This window comes from the organism of the source record quoted next, unplaced genomic scaffold (assembly GCF_019419815.1).
Source record: "Pyrus x bretschneideri cultivar Hongxiangsu unplaced genomic scaffold, Pyrus_bretschneideri_v1 Contig79, whole genome shotgun sequence".
Taxonomy (NCBI): Eukaryota; Viridiplantae; Streptophyta; class Magnoliopsida; order Rosales; family Rosaceae; genus Pyrus; species Pyrus x bretschneideri.
In genome coordinates, this window is record NW_025999819.1 from 1,133,988 (window position 1) to 1,159,295 (window position 25,308).

A 25,308-nucleotide genomic window follows, 5' to 3' on the forward strand; every position below is an offset into this window, starting at 1 on the left:
TTATAAGCATACTTTATTGTTGAAAATAAAGTAGAATGTTACTGTATCCACTTTCTCACTCCTTTTATGTTTTAAAAATATTTTTATTTACCATCTTCAAATAATAGTAATACTGATCATTCTAATTATTATTTTTGAAATTTAAATCAACCCAACGACAATAAATAAGCGGATAATAATGCTTATCACTTGAGAATGGCTACTTTTTACTGATTCTTGTTTGCCTCGGTAAAGTCATCCCACTCTTCAATAGTAGAATGCCAGCTGCCCCATTGCTTGTTTTTCTGTCTTTCACCACAAAATGAATTAACTAATAGTAAAAGATGGACTACATGCAATGTTGGTTCTGTCCTGCCCTTGGAAGTAGGAAGGTACCGCTTCACAATTTGTTCAGGAAGACGATGGCAAAACATTCCAAGTCACCACTTCACAATTTAGCTAGGAAAACGATAGCTAAAATTTATTAAACTGCTATGGCATTCTAAAATATTTATCCTATACTTTTTACAAATGTATTTTTATTTTGTGTGAAATATTAGTTTAGTTTTTAAATTATCTCCTGAATGATAATTAGGTTTTTAAATTATTATTTTTTCCTTCGAAAAATCAGTCATTGAATTATAAAAATCTGTCAATTACATCTTTAATATTATATTTGAAATTACTATATTCAATTTTTCGTCAATTTAAATCACGTTACTTGCGTGTAATTATTCAAAAAAAAAAAATCGCTTCTTTGCAAGCCGCTCCTTCGGTACCGAACTCCTGCAGCGATGATGCCATCACATAAGTTCTTCATCATCAAGAAGAAGCTGGCGAAAATTGCTTTATGATTTTCATTCTGAGAAACAGATAGAAACATTTTATGTTAAATATCGGGAACTTCCATGGAGTCTCGTAAGGGAGATTGCCATATGAAATTGGTATTTGATTTGTAGTTCAATTTAATTAGTTTGGTTTGTAAAATTAACAAAATCTAGGCAACTTAATCATCAGGAAGAAAGAGACTGGGAGAGTTGAACAAGAAGAGAGAGGTCGCGGATGTGAGAATCCAAGAGGCCGTTAATGAGGTCGCAGGGGTGAGAATTGTAAAGGTCGCAAAGCAAGTTGAGCTCGTTAGTAAGGTGGCAGAGGTGAAACATGCAGCGCATCTTTTAATTAATTGTCCCAATTTTTACTATTTATTTTTTAATTTTGTTTTAATGATTTTAAATTACTTCTTTATGCAGTGCTGAAAACTTATTCATATGACAATATTTAATTAGACTTGTAGGTCCTACATATGTGCCACATCAGCCACTAAAAGAAGTTTTGACAGAATTCCAACATAGGGACGACATTGATTGCGACACCCATATTCACACTAGTACAAAGACACACTTGTGCGACGAAAACTTGTGCGATAGAGCAAATTACGTTGCGCAAGGACATTTTGTGAAACGTTGATAACCAAACGTCACGCAAGGACATTTTGCACGACGGGACTTTGAGCAACTAAGAATTTCGTCACGTAAAACTGTTTAGCGCTACGAAGGTTTACCTTCGTCGCGCAATGTTGGGAAAAAAATGGTAAAAGCTTGGTTTGGCGCCAGAAAATTGCACGACGGACCAAATGCATCGCGTAAATGGTTTTTGCGCAACGTACCAACCAATGTTTTACAAAAAGGGTGTTTGCACGATGGAACAACTACGTTGCGCAAAGGGTTTTTGCGCAACGGAATATGATTCTCTATTGCACAAAGAGCCTTTGCGCAACGTGGTTGGTCAGTTGCGCAATTTTCTGGAAAAAAATCATTGCGATTAGAGTTCAAATAATGATTGAATTAGTTCATTGTATTCATATATGGTCAAGGAGTGTAGCTGTAAAAAATCATCAAAATCAGAGTTAAAATAATCGTTAAAGCATGATTTTTCGTTTATAACCATCGAAAAGTTTTGTCCCCTACTTGATCTCTGAATGTTTGTTTTTTGCGCTTTTTGGCGTATGCAATCTCGAATTATATACAAACAAGTTTGAAGGTTGGATCGTTGAAACTGGTTTTGTAGAATGCGTATCCCATCAAAACAATAGATTTACTAACACTTAGAGTTTATTTATACTTTCATTAAGTATAACATAAGATTTTGTGGTATCCACTAGTGTAAATATTTTAAATTGCAGATCGAGTTCATACATTGTATTCATATAGGGTTAAGGAGTGCAGATGTAAAAAATCATCAAAATCGAAGTTAAAATAACCGTTAAATTGTGATTTTTCGTTTATAACTATCAAAAAGTTTTGTCCTGTTACTTGATCTCTGAATGTTTATTTTTTTTGCGATTTTTGGCATATGCGATCTCGAAGTATATGCAAATAAGTTCGACGGTTGGATCGTTGAAACTAGTTTCGTAAAATGCGTATCCCATCAAATTTGCCCTTCTCTGTAAATCATGTTTGGGTTTTTCTTATGCATCTTTTGATATTCAAAGTGATTGAGGTTCACAGTTGGTGCATGTAAGTGTGTTACTCCGTTGTTTTACTGATGATAGCAAGGATAATGATATTGATAATACTACTATTACTTCTACTACTAATAATAATAATCGTAATAATTCCTTTTAAGCGTGGAGACTGGTGTTCCTACGAGGGCAAAACCAGTTGAAGTTGAAGTGTGTATAAAGTGTGTAAGGTGTGGAACTTTTGGTACCAAAGTGGCAATCGTGGATGTCCGTTGAAGGATGCCATAATGCCCAATGAAGAGAGCCGATTGAAAAGAGATGACCATTTGACTGCTATTCTTACCCACACGGATCCTAGTGAGGTTAGTCTTTCTATAGCTATCTAAAACCTACTAGGGAAGGTGCTATTTTCCCTTGCTTACAAAATTATTTTATCTAAGTTCCCAGAGGTCGACATATTTAAGGACGTTTAAGTTTAACCCAATAATGAGATCACTGAGTAGCTTCATGTAAGTATATGTAATTGTTATTATTCTTATATTTATGAATCGTTCAAATATTAATTACATTTTTTAATTAAATATTGAATGTTTTTTCGTTATTATTACAGGCTACTATGGTGGAGAAGACCACTACTGTTCCCCAACAAGCAGCATCGCAGCTTCCCTCGGAAACCCCAGTCGAGGACGTCAGTGTACCTGAGGATGTAGGTCTTTAGATCTTGACTGAAATCCTGGATCAGAAGCTCGATCATCATCATGGCAAGGTTGTTTGGGGTATGGGGAAGGAGCGGGTACGTGAGACGGGTGCCTCATCTTCCAGACCGACCATAGGACAGGTCATCGCTGTAATACCCTAGAAATATTTAAAATATATGATTATGGGGAAATTTTTTTTGGAAGTGGAAAAGACGAAAATGCCCCAGTTGGCTAAACTGAATTATACGAGGACCTATTTTATCCTCATATATTTTATCATATTTCTTGGTATATTTGGATAGAGCTCGATCTCACGAACATGTAGGCGCAAACCGTTCGTGAAATGGAGTTATAACGAAGATGTTATTAACGATTGAAGTTGAGGACAAAATGGTCAATTTACCATTTATGGAAGGCTCTACATTTTTGAAGCCAAATCTGGGATGCCATATGTGTGGCTGTGATGAAGAGGGAATGAGAGAAAGAAGAGAAGGGAGTAGGAGAAAAGAAAGGAGAGAAAGGAGGGAAGGGAGAAGGAGAGAACCAGCCAACCCGGTTTCTCCACCCAACCTGCCAACTTGACCGCTCATATCTCCTCCATACGAACTCCATTTTGGTTGATCTTGGTGTCCATGGAAAGCCCTTCATGAGCCCTACATCCCTGTAGTGTTAGATTTCCTGATTTCTCTCCCAAAAGACTCCTTTTAACCCCAGGAGCAAGGCCCGAGCCTTTGATGAGGTGACAAAATTTGTTTTGGTGACGAATCGACAATTACCCAAATCAAGGGTTTCCAGCGGTTCGAGTCAATTTGGAGCCTTTTTTTTGCCAATTTGGACTTGGCCACATGTATAAAGTTTGCTCTCCCATTGAGATCTTCATTTATGTGAAATTTGGGAATTTTTTGAAATAGTTGAAATTTTCAGGCGAGCCGGGGTGGCCGACCGCCACCCACGGCGACTCGTGGCCAGAGGGCCATCGATGCTATTTTTAGGCTAAATTAGATGTCCTGAATTTAGTTTTGATATTCGTATGACATAGGTTAATCGTTTGAACCTAAATTCCCTATGATACGTTGCTTGGACAATATATGAATTGACGATCTGACCGTTGGATTGTCACCAAACTTTGATACACTATAATACGTAATATTTGAGGACCTTTAGAGCTTACGGATTGGGAATTCGAAATACGGATTTTCCCGAATTGGATTTGCAAGTTAGTAAATTAAAACGTTGACCGCCACTTAATTTTGTGATTGGCAGAGATCCGACCGTTGGATCATAATGAAATTTTAGTATGTTGTTCTAGAAGCGTAAGGTGAACTACGAATGGCTTGATCCCTTCGTTTAGGGTACGTAGGCAGTCTAACAAGGATGTTAGATGCATCCATAAATTAAACAAAATGATTAATTCTTTTAGTGTGGTTAGTTAGAATTATAATTAACCATTATTTTATTGTGACCTACCTGTGTGTTTGGCTTTCAAATTAGAAATTTCGGGTCGTTACAATCGCCCTAATAGATGAAGTGGAAATCCGAAAAGGTAAGATTGCGGCCTAGGAAGTAGTCTGGGATGCTAGGGAAACCCAGATTGCAGCCTAGTTTTCGGCCCAGGACGAGAAGATGAGCATGATCTTACGGGCCTTACAGATGTCCGGCCTCCATATCCCGATGCCAACACCTAATCTTGCTCCACGTTTGACCTCTCAATCACTTCGCCTAGCCGATACCCAGTAGCCTGATGCATCAAATGTCACATCCCGGCCCGGGGCGGATCACTTCCCGGGCCCGCTCCACTACCGTAGCACGATATTGTCCGCTTTGGGCTTACCATTCCCTCACGGTTTTGTTTTTGGGAACTCACGAGCAACTTCCCAGTGGGTCACCCATCATGGGATTGCTCTAGCCCCTTCTCGCTTAACTTCGGAGTTCCGATGAACTCTGAAGCCAGTGAGCTCCCAAAAGGCCTTGTGCTAGGTAGGGATGGGAATATACATTTAAGGATCACTCCCCTGGGCGATGTGGGATATCACAATCCACCCCCCTTAGGGGCCCGACGTCCTCGTCGACACATTTCCGGCCAGGGATTGGCTTTGATACCAATTGTCACATCCCGGCCCGGGGCGGATCACTTCCCGGGCCCGCTTCACCATCGTAGCACGATATTGTCCGCTTTGGGCTTACCATTCCCTCACGGTTTTGTTTTTGGGAACTCACGAGCAACTTCTCAGTGGGTCACCCATCATAGGATTGCTCTAGCCCCTTCTCGCTTAACTTCGGAGTTCCGATGAGCTCTGAAGCCAGTGAGCTCCCAAAAGGCCTCGTGCTAGGTAGGGATGAGAATATACATTTAAGGATCACTCCCCTGGGCGATGTGGGATATCACATCAAACCCAGACGACTACTTGTTGTAGTTTTTTCTTTTATGTTCGGACAACTTGTATGTACATTTTCATATATTTTATAATTAAATACTTTTTCTTGGTTTATTAATTATTGTTTATAATTTAATTAAAATATTTATAAAAAATTAAACAAAAAATATTTTGTCAAAAAAAGAAAAAGAAAAAAAAAGGATTTACACAACGACGACAATGTCTGCGTTGCGCAAAGACCTTTGCACAATGCAAGTATTGTCGTCGCGCAAACCCTGATGTCATGACCTTTGCGCGATGTTTTTTGCGTGACGAAGTTTTCGTTGGGCTAATTTTTTGGCTACGTTTTTTTACTTTGGGGACAAACTATGCTTCGTCATGCAAACTATTATTTGTACTAGCATCAGGGACTATATTGATTGATTTTCAATTTGAGATATCATCGTAAGTGGGTGGGTCAATTTCATAGATTATTTGTGATAAAGATCCTTTAAAATAAATTTGTCTGGTATATTATTTTATTCATTTTTTTTGTTTTAATAAAATATTGAAATTAACTAAATTAATTAATTTTAGTAGTATTAAAAATAAAATTAACTAAATTACTTAGTTTTTATTAGTATTAAAATAAAATATTAAATGGAAGAAAGATGCTAATCAACCCCTAAAATACTCTCCACAAAATATCATTTGGTGTTGAACAAATACTTAATTTATTGATCAAGGAGTTAACGAATAGAAAAAAATAAAAAATAAGGAACACTGTTATTGGATGAACACATAGTATGTGCACAAGAACGTCACAAATCATATCTCTCAATGGGATTGATGTAATTATTCTGCATTTTGTCTTTTTTTCTTCTCCTCAACTGCATGCGAGAATGGTTTGGACGGTGAATGGAGATGGTGACGGCGATGATGAGTTTATTTTTTGACATTGTAATTTGGACATGGAAAAGGATACTTTTTCTGGAGATTTTAGAGATCTCGTGATCATGAGCATTTATCGTACATTATACCGTTAATTTTCGTTAAGTCCTATTTATATTTAATTTTAAACGACAAACGGTCACGATGAATGAATTTCTAATATCTATAAGAAAAGGATCTCACGAGTATCCTTTTCCTTTGGACATATCATCTGATGTGACTTTGGAGCTGGCTTGGCTACTTTCAACATCTCAAACCGGCTGTTTGGTTATGGCAATAAGCCCATACACCTACTACATTTAATAATGTCCATCGTGTTCTCGTTTGGCGCTTAGAATTGAATTAGAATGAACAAATAATCTACCGTGTAAAATAAGAGCGATGTTTTGTGAACTCATATCTACATTCAATATACTTGAAGAGTTAGGGTCAGGGTTTGACCCTAACTTAACTCAATCGTAAAGTTCTATTGACTCATAGAATTCTAAGAGCATCTTTAAAAGAAATAAAATGTCCAAATCAATAGAAACGTTTAAAAAAGACAACAATAATATTTGTCAACCGAAAAGCTAATTTTAATGTAACATGTCGTGAATTGGCAGTCATAAGTTTTGCCGCCAAAATTGATAGAAACTTCAAATTATTTTTATAATTGATTATTAAGTGTTTTTTACATTGTTGTTATTGTTTTCCAATTGATTATTAAATGCTTTTAATTTAAAATATTGGATGAACAACAAATTTAAAAAAAAATGTCAATATTGGGTGAATATTTTTGCTCCGCACCCTATATATCACCATTGAGTTTAAATATCAAGATCTGTATAGTCGTTAGACACAAATCACAAAATTTAAACTCATCTAATGATAATAAATAGGGTGATGAGAGTTACCACCACTTGAAGATGGTGGACAAAAATGCATCCTTTCACTAATACATGTCCAATTTTTAATCCTCCTTTTTTTAACCCTACTTGCAATTTAGCATATATATAATCATAAAAGGAAATTTAAGGTCATTCAATGGTAAAATAAACAATTATACAAGTTAAATATTAGGGCCATGATGACTTACCACCAGGTCCACCACCATCACAAAATGCCTCAGTTATATTAAACATGAACATTTCACATTGTAAACTATTTTGTCATATCTCTAAGATCATCTCCAACCCTTAACCTAAAACCTAAAATTTTTAGCCCATAAAATTTAGGATTTGATCCAGAAAAAGCTATTCTGCTCCAACCATTTTGGCCTAAAATTTTAGCCTCAGATTATTAAAGAATGAATTTAGGCTAATTTTTTTTAAAGTAACTTAAAAAAAAAAAATTATGTAGACTATTCTAAATTAATTTTATGAACATTTTAACATAAAAATATTTAAATTCCAATAAACATTGAAAAATCACTAAACCAACACATGAAACACCATAGAAGAATATGAAACACATGATAGAGATGTATAAACACAAGACACATGATCAAACACATGGTTTTGGAAGATGGTAGAAAGAAAAATTGGAAGAATTGTACGAGAAAAGTTAGTTTTGTGTCGATGTTTCAACAAATATATAGTTATTTATTGAGTTTTTGGGTGAATTTTGAGTTAAATAATTTTTTATAATTGTTTTAACTGTTGAATTTAAATTTGGGCTGTTAGATTTTTTTTTATTGTTATATTTGATCATATTCGATCTCAATTGTTGGATTCAATAAATTTATAAATATAAAACAAAAATATTAACTAAATTAAATGTAGACTGTTGGATAACCAACAACCCATCTGAATGTGATATGTTGATCAACCAAAAGAGTTGTAGGGCTCAATTTTATTGGTAGACAAGTGGGTGACACACCCATGTGGGTGGGGCTCCACCACTAATCTTGACCTAAATCTGGCTTTTTTTTAGGTTTTAGGTCCAAATTAGAACTTGGGTTGGAATGGATTGAGGGGAGAATCGAAGCGGAATTATAGGTTTTAGGCTATGGGTTGGATTTGGCCTAAGACCATCTCCAACATTTGGCCTAAAACCAAAAATTTTTAGCCCAGAAAATTTACGTTTTAACCCAGAAATAGCTTTTTTGCTCCAACCTTTTTTGTCATAAAATTTTAGCCATAGATTATTAAAGAATGAATTTTGGCTAATTTTTTTTTCTTAAAGTAACTTTTTTAAACAAATGCTGAAAAATTATTAATCGACACCATGAAACTCGTTAAACACTATGAAAAAAAAATATGAAACACATAAAAGATTTTTTTTTTAATTACTTTAACCGTTAGATTTAAATTTGGACCGTTAAATTTTTGTTTTTACCATTGAATTTCATCAAATTAGATCTTAACCGTTGGATTCAATGAATTTATAAATATCAAACTAAATAAAATATACATATATGGTGGGCGTGGGCTAGCCTCACTAATCCTGGGCTAAATTTGGCTTTGTTTTAGGTCCAATTTTAAGCTTGGGTTGGGTTGGATTTTGGTGTTGGGGAGGGGGGGGGGTGGAATAGAAGGGGAAAATAAAGTTATAGGCCATGATTGGAGATGATCTAAGGGAGACTATTCTCTAAATATATTATCAAATTGTAAAAATAAGCTACTTAAATTTAAAAATGATATTAAGTGCATAAAGGAAAACACACTGTTTCGAACTAACTTGGTTAAGGGTTAATTTGGTATTTCTATGCTTTTTAAAATAATTGTTTTTATTGTGTTGTGAAAATACATAGCTGTAAAATAAAATTGTTGAGTGTTTGATATTTTTAGTTTTTTTTGTAAAAGTTCTTTTAACAAAAAAAAAAATAGTGTCTGAGTTTGGTAAACTTTATATAAATTACTATGAAATATTTTAAAGGACTAAAAAAAAAAAGGAATTGGATCCCCTCTTGAGTAAATGGTGGGGATTCTCCAGACCCATTATCACGGGCCGTTGAATTTTGATCTAATGGCTACAATTATCATAACTTTTAGAGAGATCCCTGTTTGTAGCCGTTGGATCAAAATCTAAAAGTTTATGTTAGTGGGTCATGAGGATCCCCACCATTTACTCAGGAGGGGATCCAATGCCTTAAAAAAATATGATATTTAATGTAATATAATAATTGTCAAAGAGAATAATGTAGAAGTGATGATTGTAATTTTATAAAATAGGTAGAGGTATGGTTGCGATTTAAAAATTTCATTAAATGCACACTGAATACCATGCTTTGAATAAAAATCATTTTTTTAAAAGCATGTAGACCGTCATTTTGCTTTTCTAGATAACAGTTTTTAAATTTTTATTTTTACTTTTACCAAACACATTTAATATTTTAGACTTTTTAATAAACTGTTTTCTTTAAAACACCACAATTTTAAACCAGCTCTAAATCCAACGTCATTGCAAGTATTTGATAATTTTGATATCTATAGAAACTCAACACTTAATTAGTTTCATATTAGCAGACAGACATGAAATTGGAACATAAATTGGTTAATTATACCTAAATAATTAGTAATGAGTCAAGCCTAGGCATAGTAGAGAATTGATTTAATGATGATGCATCACCTAAATACAAGTAATCCACAAACTAACAACAACAGTCTGTCTGACATTATATTCATCTCCAAATTCCAATCCATTATCCTCTGAATCTCGATCAGCTCACAAATCCAAACCCAAATTTGGATCCAAAAACGACAAAACAGAGAGATTTTGTGAGGGGACTGGGATTCCACGTTTAATTAATGAGAAATGAGCAGATTAGTACGCGTGGTCGAGGAACAGCAGCTCTCCATTAGCTGGGCACCACCATTTTCCTCAAGAGTGGTGATAGAATAATGAAACTCCACGCGCTGCCAGATAGCGAGGTCTGCACGCGCCGTGAAGTAGAGAAAGAAGGATTAGGGTTAGAGCAGTTTTTTGTTGTATTTGAAACAGAGTCACACGATGATGTAAATTGGTCTTCATTAATATAACATGTAAAGTGCATTTATTCTATCGTTGATCCTATAACATGTAAAATAGTATAACGAGTGAGTTGTATTCCAGATGTTTGTAAAAGGGTAATACTAGAAGAATAAATTTATAAATTAAACGATATGTCATTAATATAAATAAATACATTTATTAATATTTAAATAATAATCTAATCATCAACTCTTGTATAATTTAATTTATGAAATTTATTTATAAATTTATTTCAGAACACTACTGTAAACAGTTGTTATAGTGTTGAGAACAGGAGCAAACTATTTGCCCTAATGAATGATGGGGGCTCTCTGTGACTTTAAAGACTCAACAAAACTACAAAAATGGGAGAACAAAAGTCTTTATACTCTCTCTCTTCCTCTTACTTTATTGCCCTTTGTCTCTCACCCTATGCTGTTTGTTGTATTGCCATTCACCTAAGTGATTATTGGAGGGAGGGAGAGAGAGAGGGGAGCCCACCTCCTCAGTTGGCTTTCTAGGAAACATGTTGAGGAAGGGTTTCTAGGGGGAAAGAGAGAGAGAGAGTTAAAGAAAAAGATAAAAAGAAGCTCATCAGTACTACTAGCTCGGAGAGAGAGAAGAGAAGAAGAAGAAGAAGAAGAAAAGAAGAGAAGAAAAGAAAAGGGGATGGATGGACATGGATCCACACGCAGAAGCAGAAGCAGAAGCAGAAGCAGAAGCTCCCTCTCCATCTGTTTCTGATCAGAAGTAACCAACTTTTTCTTCATAAAAAGCCAAACGAGTGACAGTGGAAGCAGCAGCAACGGAACCACCAGTGGCAGCACCACCACTATTCCAATTACATAGATAAAGTCGCAAACAGCCAACACAAGTCTCCTAGCAATAGCTTTATTCTCACGTTGATCCAACAACCTTCTGTTGCGCCAATTCTGATCAAGTTTCAGACACCAACTTTTTCATACACACACATAACACCCACACATAGTTTTTCTCCCTTCTCTCAACTCATCCTCTTATATATATATATATATATATAATATGTGTGTGAGCTCAGAAGAAGAAAGAAGAAGAGAATATAAAATTTGAGGAAACTGCGTAGGTTTTGAGCTAGCTTAATTTATTCAGTAGTTGTGGCTACTACAAGGAGGCTGCCTTCCGATTCGGGTGCTTTTGCAGATTGGGTGGGTTCATCTTCTTCCAACAACGCCGCAGCCACAGGACGATCCACAACCCACCATCCCGACATCGACGTCCTTTCTCTCGGCTTCAATGCTGGCCCCGCCCCCGCTGGACCCTCCTCCACCTCCCCCTCCACCATGTCCATGTGGTCCTCCGCCCCTTCCAGCAGACCCCTCACCTACGGCCACGTCCCTCCCGAAATGGCCGGCATGGTCGGCCTTCGCGATGTCTTCGTCGTTGCCCCAGCCGCCGCTTACCACCACAACACGCATCTCCATCCCCACTACGGCCACGACCCCAATCTCCTCTCATCCTCCGATCATCACCACTCCATTAATGCCTCCAACAACCCTGCAACCGCTCTCGGCGTCGGAGTCATTCCCCTTCTCACGGCCGCCCCTTGCCTCGCCCCATCCAATATGTCAAATGTCAACGATGATGACGAAGATACTCACACTCCTGCGGGTATGAGTATGGGCATGGGAATGAGTATGGGTATGGGTATGATGAGTGGCGGCCATCAGCGCAACAACAGAAGCTCTTCGGCGGCTGCAGCAGGAGGAGGGGGAGGGATTCAATTGTGGCAGCAGAACCCGCCACATTTTTTCAAGAAAACTCATCATGAAGCCGCCGTTACTACTGATCTAGGCGGGGCCCACTTAAACCAAGGTGGGGGTGGTGGAGGGGGAGGCGGTGGTGGTGGTGGGGGAGGGAATAACATTATAAACGCGGGGTCTGCTGCCGCCTCGTCGGGGTCGTCCACGATGACGTGTCAAGACTGCGGGAACCAGGCCAAGAAGGATTGCACGCACCGGCGGTGCAGGACGTGCTGCAAGAGCCGGGGTTTCGACTGTGCGACTCACGTGAAGAGCACGTGGGTGCCGGCGGCTCGGCGCAGGGAGCGGCAGCTGATGTCTGCAGCGGCTGGCGGCGGGGCTGGGTCTAATTCTGGGTCTACTTCTAGTGCCAAGAAGCCTAGACTCATTGGCGCCTCTCAAACCACAACTTCTCACACTTCCACTTCCAACACTACTCCCCCCAGAAGCTACGACACCAGCTCTAGTCACCAAGGTTTCACCCCCTTTATCTCTCTCTCTCTCTCTCTCTCTCTCACTAGAATCTAATATATATTACTTGACTATCTAGGGTTTTGATTCATTTGTATCAATTCATTAACAAAAATGCACAATCAATATAAATAATGTATGTACATGATGCGTACAGATGCTGGTTTCAAAGATCCATTGCCGGGGCAAGTACGTGCGCCGGCGGTTTTCAAGTGTGTAAGAGTGACCGCGGTGGAGGACGGCGAGGATGAATACGCATACCAGGCTGTTGTTAAAATTAACGGTCATGTGTTCAAAGGCTTCTTGTATGATCAAGGAGTTGATGGGCGAGACGGGTTTCCTAACATATCTGAATTGCATTTGGGGGGTGGTGGCGGCACTAGTAGTGGCGGCAATGGCAGAAGAAATGCGGCTTCTTCTCCGATCCTCGACCCGTCGGATGTTTATGCTGCGTCTGGTGCAGGATTGCTGGGAGGTTCAAACTTTGGTAATCCAATAAATTGACGATATCTTCTTCCCAGCTAGCTCTGTGGAATTAAATAATTAGGTACCCCTACCCCTTATGGTTTTGAAGGGACAACATTGTACTTGTCTGATTTTTCTTCCTCCTAATTAATGATTAATTAATTAAAACTAAAATCTTATGTTGTGTTAATATTTGAAATTTGTATTTTATTTACATGTTTAGGAGTCCTTTAATAATTATTTTGTTTTCATTTTGTTTTTGAAAAACAAAAAATCGTTTGTTAAATACTTTCAATTAACCAAAAATTGATAGCTATATTTTTCGTATATGACTTTTAATTTTCAATTTTTTGTTAAAAACTAAAAACGGTTGTCAAACGAGTGAAAACTGAGATAGTTATCAAGTAATCCTTTAATTTCTCCCCTAATTGTTTTCAGATTCACGGTTTCTGGTTTCTTGTTTCTAGTTAATTAGTGGCATTTGCATAAGAGGCACTGAGAGGATTAAATTAAACAAACTGCATTTTAAGATAAAAATACCATTAATCGATTCCCATAGATATTGGTGTTATATCTTTTATAATCTCTTTTCCTACACATGGAAGCTGCATTGTGCTTTCTTCTCGTCCTGCTTGTTTCCTGATCTTGTTCTTTCTTTTCATTACACTTTGCTTGTCAAAGGTGAAATCTACAGTGTAATTATTTTTCGTAAGAAAAGAAAGAGTATAGAAATTATCCAAATTATTTTGCTGGACATGGTATTTATTATTCCAGCATTTTTGATGTTCGCTAGATGCTAGGAAGATTGAATTTTTTTAACTAAATGTTTTGGAAGTTGATAAATGGATTATTACTTCAGGGTTTATTAACGTCCTTATTTCTTATTGGTGACATGTCATTTAGTTTGCAAAATTAGTCTTCAAATTTAGTCTACCTAGTATTACTCATATTGTCACTTCGAAGGTTGATTTACTTTCCCTATACATTTGGCCCTTTGATTAATTTCTGTGGAGGTGTAGGTGGCTTAAGCTTGTTCATCGATTATCAAGGATAGGGGTAAATGTGGCAATGGTGATAATTGTAGACTTGGGTAGCAGTAACGGATCTAAGATTCAAACTTTGGGTCCTAATGTTAAAACTATTAAGGGTTTCCAAAAATATTTCAGTATATATCGAGGGCATCTCGTCAAACACTTGCTTGGAAGTGCTGCTTTAGACTCTTAATATGAAAGAATGAGAGTAGTTGTAATGTTACCATCATTTATTACCAAAGAAGAAAAAGCATTTTATACAAGTCCTTTTCCACCCACTTTACTACTTTAAGCATCTCTTCACTATTTGGACAATCCTGCATTTGCATGCGTTCATCACCATTATGGGTAGTGCTAGAGAGATTAAATTTGTAAACAAAATTTACAAACTAAATGATGTGTCACCAATAGAAATGAGCATATTTATCAACATTTAAGTCATAATCCAATCACCAGCTTCCATGTGATTTAATTAGCTAAATTTTGTCTACAAATTTAGTCTCTAGCACTACCCCAACATTATATATCTCTTGTTTCTCCTTTGTATTCTAGTATGCCAAATGCTTCTTAATTTATATATCCAAATTAATTATAATCTATTAGACTCTCTTTCAGCCTTTAGGTTGTTATAATTTTAGTCTTTCATCTGTAAACATTACCTAATTTTCATGTATTTTTGTTCCCGTATACATATAGGGAAATAGTAATCACACATCATTGTTGTTCCCTTACAAGTTTATGTTTTGAGTTAATCCGTTGTTTCTATTTGATTTATTCAATATGGTAACCAGAAATAATAAGATCTTGTTTCAAGAGATGTAAGACAACCAGTAGACTGTCAGTGCACCATCGATCGATTATTGGTTGTCACATCTTGCGAAATGGATCCCATGTCCAATTAGTTTAATTTGGAACTCTCTTTTTCTCTTTTAAAATTTCGGATCATATATATGGAACTGTAGCTAGCTAGTACATTCTTGCACTCTTGTACAGAAAAAAAAAAAAAAACAAAAAACATTCTTTCTTCTTCCTCTATTGAATGCTTGCTTTACGATGGAAAAAAAACAATATTATTTATACTTCTCGTTTTCTCTCTTTAAAATTTCGTTATTTCCTCAATAGTATATGTTGCCCTAATAAGTTGCTTAATATCAGGATAAGTGTTGTCCAGAATGCTTATTTGGTTTCTTGTGATGACTCTTTATTCTTTTGTGATTGATGCTGCCGCAGATTTGGGTGACTTTTTGTTTTAGTTGGAACCTGGAAGTAACGTTGCATACAAATGTTGACTAATGCTGATTAATTAAGGGCTAATGAAGGTGTCTAAATTCAGTGCTTATTCAATATACATATATATATATATATATACATATATATATATATATATATATAACTAGATTGGTTTAATCATGTGGGTTTCATTCACATTCGTTTTTTTGTTTTATATTAATTTTCCCTATTCTGCACATGATCACCTTAATTACATGACATGCGTGTGCCTCTCTCTCTCTCTCTCTCTCTCACACACACACACACACACGTAGATATATAACCCTTCTCACCTGCAATTCCGACTATTTTATGTATTTTATTCTTTTTCCCAAGTCTTTCTCGTAACATTTGTCCCGTCTTCTTGTTGGCTGCATGTACCTGAATTGTATTCTTTCTGTATTGGGTCTTATATATTCATCCTTCAGATCTATGCACTTCATATATATGCAGCGCGAAATTTGATTCATTAATATAAGTTGGCAAAGTGCTCATTGTTTAGGCTCTTCCTGCTCATTCCATGATTTGTTTCCAATCATTTTGTCTTTCAGATTTGATTAATTAACATAAAATGTCTTTAATAATAATAATAATAAATAAGGTAATGCTGCATGCTAGGGAGCTAGCTTAATTTGTTCTGATTGAAATTACGCTTTCATGAAATTTCACGTATAACATATAAAACAGTGTAGTTTGAGTTATACGACAAATCTCTAAAGTAGATGCAGTATTACGTACTTTATCATACTAACTAATAATTATCGAATAAAACCTAGATGGTTATCTGATGCATTCTGTAGTTAGGGTTAAAATGATGCATATCATGCTGGGTTTTGGAAAGACGAAACTGGCTAGCTAGGGTTGTGGTTAGAATGTTATTCTTTAGTAGCTTGGGCAGACCTCGCGTTGATTCATGTTAATGAAAATATAGCAACCTTATATCTATTGTTAAAAATAAAATAGAAAAATTGTTGAATCCTCCCTTGTCACACTGTATGTTATGATTATAAGCTCGCTCGGTAGACATGATTGGTTAGGATTAAATTGAAATGGAGAACTTGCAAAGTTCAAGGTACATTAATTGAAGGGTGCAAATGAAGGATTTTTTTCATTTGGAGAGGAGTAGAAAAGGATTAGCTATGCAAGATATTCATCCCTTCTAATCCTGCCATTTTAAGGAGGATTGAAATAGATGAAAAATTCAAATGGATAAGGTTTTTTTTTATGAATGATTCATCTTCCATCCAGCTTCTGGGCGGTCGTAATTTTATAATTTCTTCCTTCAACCTACCTTTAATATAGTAGATTATTTATTCCATTTCAATCATGGGTACTAAACGAGCATATAATTTTGCTAGTTCCTGTGGGAAAATGGTAATAACATTTTCAGTCATAATGTAAGTTTATTCAACTTTATTTCTTTTATGTAACAGGAGGTTTAATTTCTATCTTGGTAACATTAAGGAAAAGTTCACATCTCTGTTGACCAAGGTATATAGAAAAGTAATTGACCTCGCTAGTCCGATCAAAATTTGGTGAATTCGGTTTTATTTTTATTTTTTATTTTATTTTTATTTTTAATGTCATGAATTTGTATACATTTTTCAATTTGTCATATGAACTAAAATTTTAAGCAATTAGTCATATCAGTTTTCTGAAATCATGAATTTGTTGTTTCGTTCTAGCATTATTAAGTTTTCCATTCAAAATACTTACACGACTTGTGTTTAGAGTTATTTTGGACATTTGACCTCCTTTTTCATGTCAATATTGTCATGAGCAATAATTTTGTAAGAACAAACAACGTGAGTTTGATTTTTACCATTGTTTTAAAGGACAACTATACTTCAAGAACATATGATACTATACTCTTGGAGAGAAACTCGATAAGAATTATATCATGTCATTATATTGGTTTTCATTTTTGTTTTAGAATAGAAATACCATTCCATATGAAAAATCGTTTTCCTTTTTTAGTTTGTAGAAACCTTAGATTATTGTTTTGCCAGAAACAATTTTTATAAAAGGGAGTGGATAGTTGAAATGTCTTAAATAATCCTAAAAGCAAGTCATGTGTAAGGCACAAGACTTATTTTGAATGAAAAACCTCATGGAGTTAAGGGCATAAGACAAATTAATGATTTCAAAAAGTTGATATGATAAATTGTTTAAAATTTTAGTTCATATAACAAATTGATAAAAGTGTATAAGTTCATATGAAAATTTAAAATGTTCTAATTTTATTATTTTCTTCTCAATTAACCTTTGAATGGTACCAAAGAAAGTTTCTTTAAATGGATACCTTAAATATTAATTTGAAATTTTGAAATTTTTTTTTTTTGAACAAATGATATTGTCTTTGGTATAGGAATGTGGATTAAGTCTTATAATGAGTTAACAATAATGTGATTCAAATTCGCATTTAGTGAGAATCGAATCTAAGACGTCTCATTTACAAGTAAAGAGAAATATCATTAGGTTGTATTAAGTGACAATTTTACAAGTTGAACTTGAAAAATTTATAAATATATAAAGAATAATTGTTTGGGTATCACTTGCAGTAATTCAGGAATGTTTGTTTTCGTTGAATCGTATGGAAAAGAAGATGCCTTGAATTCTAAACGAGAATTGAAAAATCAAAATGCACCATTGGAATTTGGAATTTAAAGAGGAGAATATAATTTTCGCTGCTTCTCCTCACACACCACCTGTATGCTTGGATTCCTCTTTTTACTACATTTTAAATATTTTTCATGGAAAAGGCAAAGAAAAGAAGAGGAGGGAAAAGTTGATTCATTAACATTTGATTAAAATTAATGAACGTCCAATATAAAACAAGGCTCAATTGAGCTCTTCATTTCAATTTCCGTCATCGATAGATTCTTTAATTTACAGATTGAAGCAAAATAACGCAAAAGTAGTGTTATCAGACTAAACTAAATTGAACAGTTGGAGTTATCTTGACTACTGATCTGCATGTTGCAAAAATTCAAATTATACATTTAAGAAGGGTGTATGTTTGCTTTCAAATTTTAGTAATTTCTATTTTTTTAGAACAAACGATATTATCCACGCTAAGGAGGAGGGGGGGTGGTGGGCTTAGTCTCACAATTGAAATAATATGGTTCAAATTCGCTTTTGACAATAATCAAACCTAAGACCTCCACTTACAAGTAAAATGCCACTAGACTGTAGTAAAAAGCGACTCGATATTTTGTATATTGCATTATAAAAAACCTTCAAAAACATGCTTCAAAAGTTTGAAAATCAATTTAATGAAGAGACATGTTCCACTTGAACTAGGGCCTCTTAAGAAATGGATGTACCCAAAGTGATATATGGATTTGAATGAGTCTTGAGCCATTTTCTTGTCCATGTATATTTAAAGAATAATCATTTTCTAACCCATGAATCCTTAGATGCGAATCTAATTGCTATATTACCTTTTAAAATTAACTTCATCCACGTCATTTAATACTAAGGTCTAATAGTATTTATCTTCACTTGTAAGTGAGAAGTCTTATGTTCGATTCTCGTCAAAGGCGAATTTGAACCACATTATTGCAAACCATTATGAGGCTAAGCCCATCTCCCTCTCCCTTAGTGTACATAATATTAAAAAAAAATGAATAAATAACTTCAATCTTACAGTATGGATGAAATTGATAAAGTTTAAAGAAGTCAAGGACTCGTTTTTTTCTGGAAAAAATATTTTACTGTATCTTTCAAAATTGTACTTTTTAACAGTTTTAAGTGCTAACAAAACCAAACCTAGTGACCAAGTTAACAAAACTATAACGACCAAAACTGAAATCGAGGTAAAACCTAGTGACCAAACACGCATTTTACCCTCTAAATCAAACAACCGGACACGCATTCTAAACGATTTCCAGCAAATTTTCCCATGACATAAAAAACACCACTTCTTTCACATCAAGCGCTGCACATTACCAAAGCTTAATGCATACAAAGTGACTAGTATGATAGCATCACATTAGTTTAGCAAATAGTTTCAATTCTCTGCAAGAAGATAACATCTATGAACTATATAATAAATCCTACTTTTCATTAGGGCTAAATAATACATTAGGACACGCTAACGTCTCTAAGCTCTACTTGGGCAGCTGCTGCATTAACGGCATCCAGAACATCCATCTTTCCCCCGCTCACTGCTTCATCAACTGGAGTCCTTTCGTAGCTGATGATAACAAATGCCACAACCATTGTCATGAATAAAAGGTGTATAAATTTTCTTTTTTTTTTGTCAAATAAAGTCAGGGTTTAGTTAACATGCTACAATGCGTACCTGTTCAATACACTGAGATTAGATCCTGCTAAGATCAATTTCTTAACCACCTGCAAAGGCATGAATGTTACACAAAGAAGTAGCATGAGTGGATATCAATGTGCCTAGCAACCAAATTAATCACCTCGACATGTCCATTCAGGCAAGCCCAATGTAGCGGTGTATTCATCTCCTCATTTGTAGCATTCAAATCCTTACACGAACAACACAAACTTATTAAGTTTACCATATTGACATATCATCACAAGTGGAGATTGGATAACATGCAATCAATCTATTCCAAGGCATCACAATGGAAATAATAAATAGGTTTTTTAGCCAAAATGGTCCCTGAAATCGGCAGAACTCCTCACCTTGGTCCCTGAGTTTGTCCATCATAAATCAACCTTATGTGAAAAAATAAGTCAATATCCTCGTTAAGTGGAGGGGTTTGTTTGACAAAAATACCCTTAAAAAGGTGGTCACGTGGTCACACACGTGAGTATTTAACGAGGATATTGACAGATTTTTTACGGAAGGATGAAAATGATTTATGATGTACAAATTGAGGGACCACTTCTATCGATTGTCATTGTCAGGGACCAAAGTGAGGACTTGTGCCAATCTCAGACCATTATGGCCAAAGCCTAATAAATAAACTAAAAACTTCAAGATGAAAACGAAAATATCAATCAAAACTTTAAATAACTAGACTTTTTTATGAGTGACAAACACTAACGTAAATGCTTTGTATCAGCTAAGTAATTGCTTTAGTAACAAGATGAAAGCTTATATGTGGAAGAAAACTTCTTGGTGTTTCACTGTATTACTCCTATAATCTATTAATGAGTCATCCGCCTAAAAACGTTACTATAGTAAAACCAACTGAATGCAGATTAAAGTCCACAACATGATGAAAATATTAAACCAAACTGCCATGATAAAAAGACTTGTACCCACAAGGAGTTGGATTGAGTATATAACGATTAAATACTTCGAGTCCTCGTTCACTTTCCTAATCAACATTAGACATTATTCTATATTATTATATATAAGTCACAAATGACCTTGGGGAGTTCAGTTTGGATGATATAACAAATGGTCAACTTTTATAATGAAAATTGATCTTTTCTTTCTTTGTTTCTTTTGGAGCTAGCTAGTGATGATACTCATAGAATAAAGTGATCAGCCAACATCCTAAAATATGGCAGCCTAAGATTGGATTTATGATATCATCTCTGAATCAATTACATGTCATCCATGCTAAACACCAAGTCAATAGTGTAAACCATTTTCCCCACTTCAACGAAATCAAAAGAGTATCAACTTAGAAGACCTCACCACTCCTCTACTGATCAGATACTCCACAATCTGAAGATGTCCATTAGCAGAAGCCATGTGTAGTGCTGCAGTTAAACCGTAACTAGTTCAAACACAGTTTTGCATAAGCTTGTAAAGATATTCACGATGACCAATAGTTTAATTATCACTAACTATAACAATTAAAAATGGCAAAAAAAAAAAAAAAAAATCAACATTCACTTCAAAGTCTAGAAATTCAACTTAGAAGTTGGAAGAGACTGATTTCTAGAGGTATTTGTTTTTGTGTGCATAAAATAATTATACAAACCCTTGACCAAGAGCCAAGAGAAGATCACGGCAGAAGGTTAAGCTTAACAAATGACAATTTCTCACTTAAAACATAAAAGTAGCAACATGACATTAAACACCATCAATCTCTGAAGACTCTGTTACGCTTTATTAATTCTTATCATGTGAAATTTCATTTTGGTCAGCTGTTTGAACTAGTTTAGAAATCATAAACATCTCAGAAACAAGTAACAGAATTTAGAAATTTGGTGAAAGGAAAGCAAAAGGATATCCGTTACGCACTGCATAAACACAAAACCTAGCTCAGTTTATGATATATTTCAAAATAACTAATACGCCTCATTTATTGGGAGGCCATACATCAACCCAATTATAAATATCTCAGCTGAAGCCAAAAATAAAGCCACTTATTCAGGAAAAAGGGATATGCAATACCACATGTCAAATGTCAGTTGAAGTCCTGATAGGGAAGAAACGAAGAGGAACCGATGGGGATGAAATCTGCAAAGAAGAATAAAGAAGAGGGAAGGATGTATCCCATAACTAACGCAACGTTGCACCAGCAAGTTGCCTTGAAATGCCGCTCCTAGTGCTAGCGGCAATTTAGATTTCACATAGTATTTTAACCCAACACACATTATGCAGAGGAGCATCATTTTAAAACACCTAAGGAAGCTTGATATTTTAGGAGCATTTGAGTAAAATCATGCAAAGTAGCATCACTTCATTAGAAACTAGAAGTTCAATATTCTAGGTGCATCTATGCCAAGCTTGTGTAAAATCCAAAGCTATTCCCCATATGGGCATCTGACATAGAATTTTGTTCCTTCATCCTAACAATATTGAATAGACCTTCATGGATAAAAAAATTGAATTTTAATTATAGTAATTAGTAAATTTTAAAATGGATTAACTCTACACAAGGAAGCATTTCGATGAGGAAGTTTGAAATTAACAAGGAATATTAAAATGACCAGATTTAAAAATAGGAAGGGATTTTTATTCTGTATGGTTTCATAAATCCATCCTCGGGAGTGATATGGTATTTTGAATAAGACACTCTTCTAACTTCCAACTAATTATCATTAAATAAAATAATAAATTTAAATTAATCATATTCATTCATGTTTTCTTTTATTATTAGTGTATGTTTTTATTATCGTACTGACTATGCTTAACCCCTTCGGACCCTGTACCATGGAAACTAGCGTAACACAGACCCGTTCTTGTTCACATACCCTCTCAATCCAGATACCAGTTAACATGACCCTATATTAACCCAGATCCCAATCAAGCTTCATACAAACACACCTGTGAGTGAAAAATTCCGCCTTTTTGAGTTGTCCATAGACTTTGGAATCCACTGTTCAGGAGGTGTTACTGATGCACCCAGAGTTATGAAAGAACTGAGGGATCACCACTTCTTTTGGAAACAAGACATTATCAATAAAAACAAGAGGTCCTCTAAAGGAAGAAAATAGAAACCCAAAACCAATATCTACCTACACCAAAGCAACTACAAATTATACCCAATACGCCAAAAGGAGACACTAAGAAACAACAGCATTCCCAACTGAAAAACTAAGAGAAAATGAGCTCTCCCTAAATGTCTATCACACCGATGTCCTAAGGAGATGCCCAGAAACAAACCTTCACCCACAAACAATCTAATTCTGTAACGAATACTAGAATGATAAATGTGCTACAAAGAAAATATGAATAAGGTACAACTCAGACAGAAAATAACAACCTGTTCGGCCATGGAGATCCTTAGAATCAAGAGAAAGACCAGCAGATTCTAAGCTTATAATGTCATCGATGTCATCGTACCTAGCAGCCTGCCAAACATTGAAAAGACATCTCAAACTAGGAATTTCTATCATGAAACAACCATCTACAACTCTAATAAACATCTTTGTGCACAATCAGACGCTTTGGAAAATGGAGTTGGATACCTCCAGCAAGGCCTCTACCCTCTCCAACGACGCCGTTTGGACTGTATCTCCAACTGTATTTCCCCCTTCTCCCATTTTGCCACCGCCGCTACAACAAGAACACAATCGCTTCCATTAGCTTATACCTAAAACCCTAAACCCACAACTCAAACCAGAATTCAATTTGTAGGAGAGATTAATAAAAAACATTACAGGAATGTAACGCACCATTCACAAAAAATTTACCGGCAAATAAATAGAGAAAAATACCAAAGCTACATGTTCATTCTCTAGTTATTGCTGAATTACCGTAAAATATAAAACAAATGAGCAAACCAAATAGGATTTTGCTCACCCAGAAAAAAGATAACTTCTTCAGATCAGAAATTTAAGCAGCGAAAAAAGATGTCTTCCTTCCTTCGGCTGAACCGAGAGTTCCTCCTCCAACTGGAACTTTCACAATATGGAACAATCTGTTACAACTTTAGCTCCTTGTTTGCCCCTTACATGTCTTTTATTCCATGTGGAAGTTCCAACCGAATTAATAATGTTAGGGAGATTAGAATTTTAAATTAAATTTCGTAAAAGTTGTTAATGATTAGATTATTATTTAAGTATTGATTAATGAATTTATTTTTTTATTAATGACATATAATTTGATGTGTAAATTTAATTTGAAAATTTAATTTCCCTGACATTATCTTTACTCAAAAGGCCTACATGTCAAAATGACACTTCTGTCTTAATTATTCGACCATTTTAATTCGTATTTACAATTTAGCCAATTCATCTTTGTATTGTACTCATTTAGCCGATATGATCAATTGTGCTAATTTAAACCAACTCCTTGGGGGAATTACAATCAGCACCTCTTCAAATGAAATGGGCCAACTATTGGACTGACATGTATGGGCCCAACAAAGCTCATTGATGTGAAATATTCTAACACTCAAATTAAAACCCTATGATTGTAGTATATGAAAGTAGGGATCGTTTTAGGTCGGGGATTAAAAGGGATGCTAATCAACACAATTAAGACTAAAAAAAAACACTAAAATAGACTCTATAGACTCTAAACTAACTTAAAACACTCAAAACAACAACAAACACTTAAAAAGACTCAATTTTAGACCTAACAAGTGTTTTGGGCGAAAATAAACCTTAACTTGACTCAAAAGACTCAAAGAAAACAGATTTTGACTCAAATAACAAGACTAAATGAAAGGGGGATTGTTTTTGACGAATTTAAGACTTAAAACAAAAACTTTGTAGAAAATACTTTGGAAAAACGAATTTAAGTGAAATAAATGGGTGAAAGGCTAGTTAGAGGGTCCTTCTCCACACATGATATGTGCATACGAACCAATTTCCAGTTATTATTCCTTTAGACTATGAATGACAACGCCCCAAGTTAGTTGCATCGCACAACTAACCATCAGATTTTCCTTATTTCATTGAATTAGATGGAATACGCATCTAAACCAAATTATCTTTCTCAAGTTCCCTATATGAAACGCATGATAGAGATACATGTCAAAGGTTATTAAGTTCTATGAAAATCATAAGCATTGACAAGGCATTCATCACCATGAAACGCATGAGACTCATACCAATGATTTACTTAACACGATTGTGACTAGCAACCTCCACTACTTGTGAATAGAAGTGAATAACTATTACGTGAAACCCCCTTATACTCTAGCATCAAATTCATGCATGCAAATTAAGTGTCGACCCCCAACCCACATACATAAACAAGTTTTAATAACTTAGATAAGCAAATCACATTCATGCCTTAAGAAACAATAACTGGACGTCATCAGTTCATATAAAACATATAATCATGGCTTCGAGTTCACCTCTAACTAAAAAGAAGTTAGTTCCACATGTTCGCAAAACAAAGATAATTAAACTTAAACATTAAAAACAAAGCTAGAATACACCTAGAAACACTCCAGGTGGCTCATTTTTCCTTCCTTGCTGCCAACAATGGGGATTTGCGTGAATTTAGGCTCTTGAGGTGTGGTGGATGGTGTGGTGTAAATTTGTGGTAGAGGGTGGTGGTTTTTGAGTGTTGTGGCATCAAGTATT

General features: G+C 35.3%; 2 protein-coding genes across 3 annotated transcripts; one reads left to right on the forward strand and one right to left on the reverse strand.

The window, feature by feature from the left end:
• Positions 1 to 10,781: 10,781 nt before the first annotated feature.
• On the forward strand, positions 10,782 to 13,261 carry LOC125472979 (protein LATERAL ROOT PRIMORDIUM 1-like). The gene is made up of 2 exons (XM_048575171.1): positions 10,782 to 12,626; positions 12,780 to 13,261. Exons 1-2 carry the CDS (start codon positions 11,693 to 11,695, stop codon positions 13,124 to 13,126), a joined length of 1,281 nt encoding a protein of 426 aa, XP_048431128.1. The 5' UTR covers positions 10,782 to 11,692; the 3' UTR covers positions 13,127 to 13,261.
• A 6,055-nt stretch (positions 13,262 to 19,316) lies between these two features.
• Positions 19,317 to 23,712, reverse strand: LOC103959057 (ankyrin repeat-containing protein P16F5.05c-like). 2 transcript variants are annotated; one of them, XM_048575189.1, is made up of 7 exons: positions 23,573 to 23,712; positions 23,239 to 23,326; positions 23,034 to 23,121; positions 21,014 to 21,078; positions 19,818 to 19,886; positions 19,694 to 19,743; positions 19,317 to 19,585 (listed from the first exon to the last, which is right to left on the reverse strand). In XM_048575189.1, the coding sequence occupies exons 2-7, from the start codon at positions 23,311 to 23,313 to the stop codon at positions 19,474 to 19,476; spliced, it is 459 nt and encodes a 152-aa protein (XP_048431146.1). In that variant the 5' UTR covers positions 23,314 to 23,326; positions 23,573 to 23,712; the 3' UTR covers positions 19,317 to 19,473. The 2 variants fall into 2 exon arrangements, with proteins under 2 accessions (XP_048431146.1, XP_048431147.1); XM_048575190.1 differs by lacking the exon at positions 23,573 to 23,712 and adding an exon at positions 23,446 to 23,469.
• Between the last annotated feature and the right edge of the window lie 1,596 nt (positions 23,713 to 25,308).

Excerpts from the sequence above, each read along its gene's own strand:
- LOC103959057 (XM_048575189.1), bottom strand. The coding sequence starts at position 23,313 with ATGGGAGAAGGGGGAAATACAGTTGGAGATACAGTCCAAACGGCGTCG. Across the intron at positions 19,887-21,013 it reads ATCTGATCAGTAGAGGAGTG|GATTTGAATGCTACAAATGA; the intron begins GTGAGGTCTTCT and ends TGTTCGTGTAAG. Across the intron at positions 19,586-19,693 it reads AATCTCAGTGTATTGAACAG|CTACGAAAGGACTCCAGTTG; the intron begins GTACGCATTGTA and ends TGTTATCATCAG.
- LOC125472979 (XM_048575171.1), top strand. The coding sequence starts at position 11,693 with ATGTCCATGTGGTCCTCCGCCCCTTCCAGCAGACCCCTCACCTACGGC. Across the intron at positions 12,627-12,779 it reads CACCAGCTCTAGTCACCAAG|ATGCTGGTTTCAAAGATCCA; the intron begins GTTTCACCCCCT and ends TGATGCGTACAG.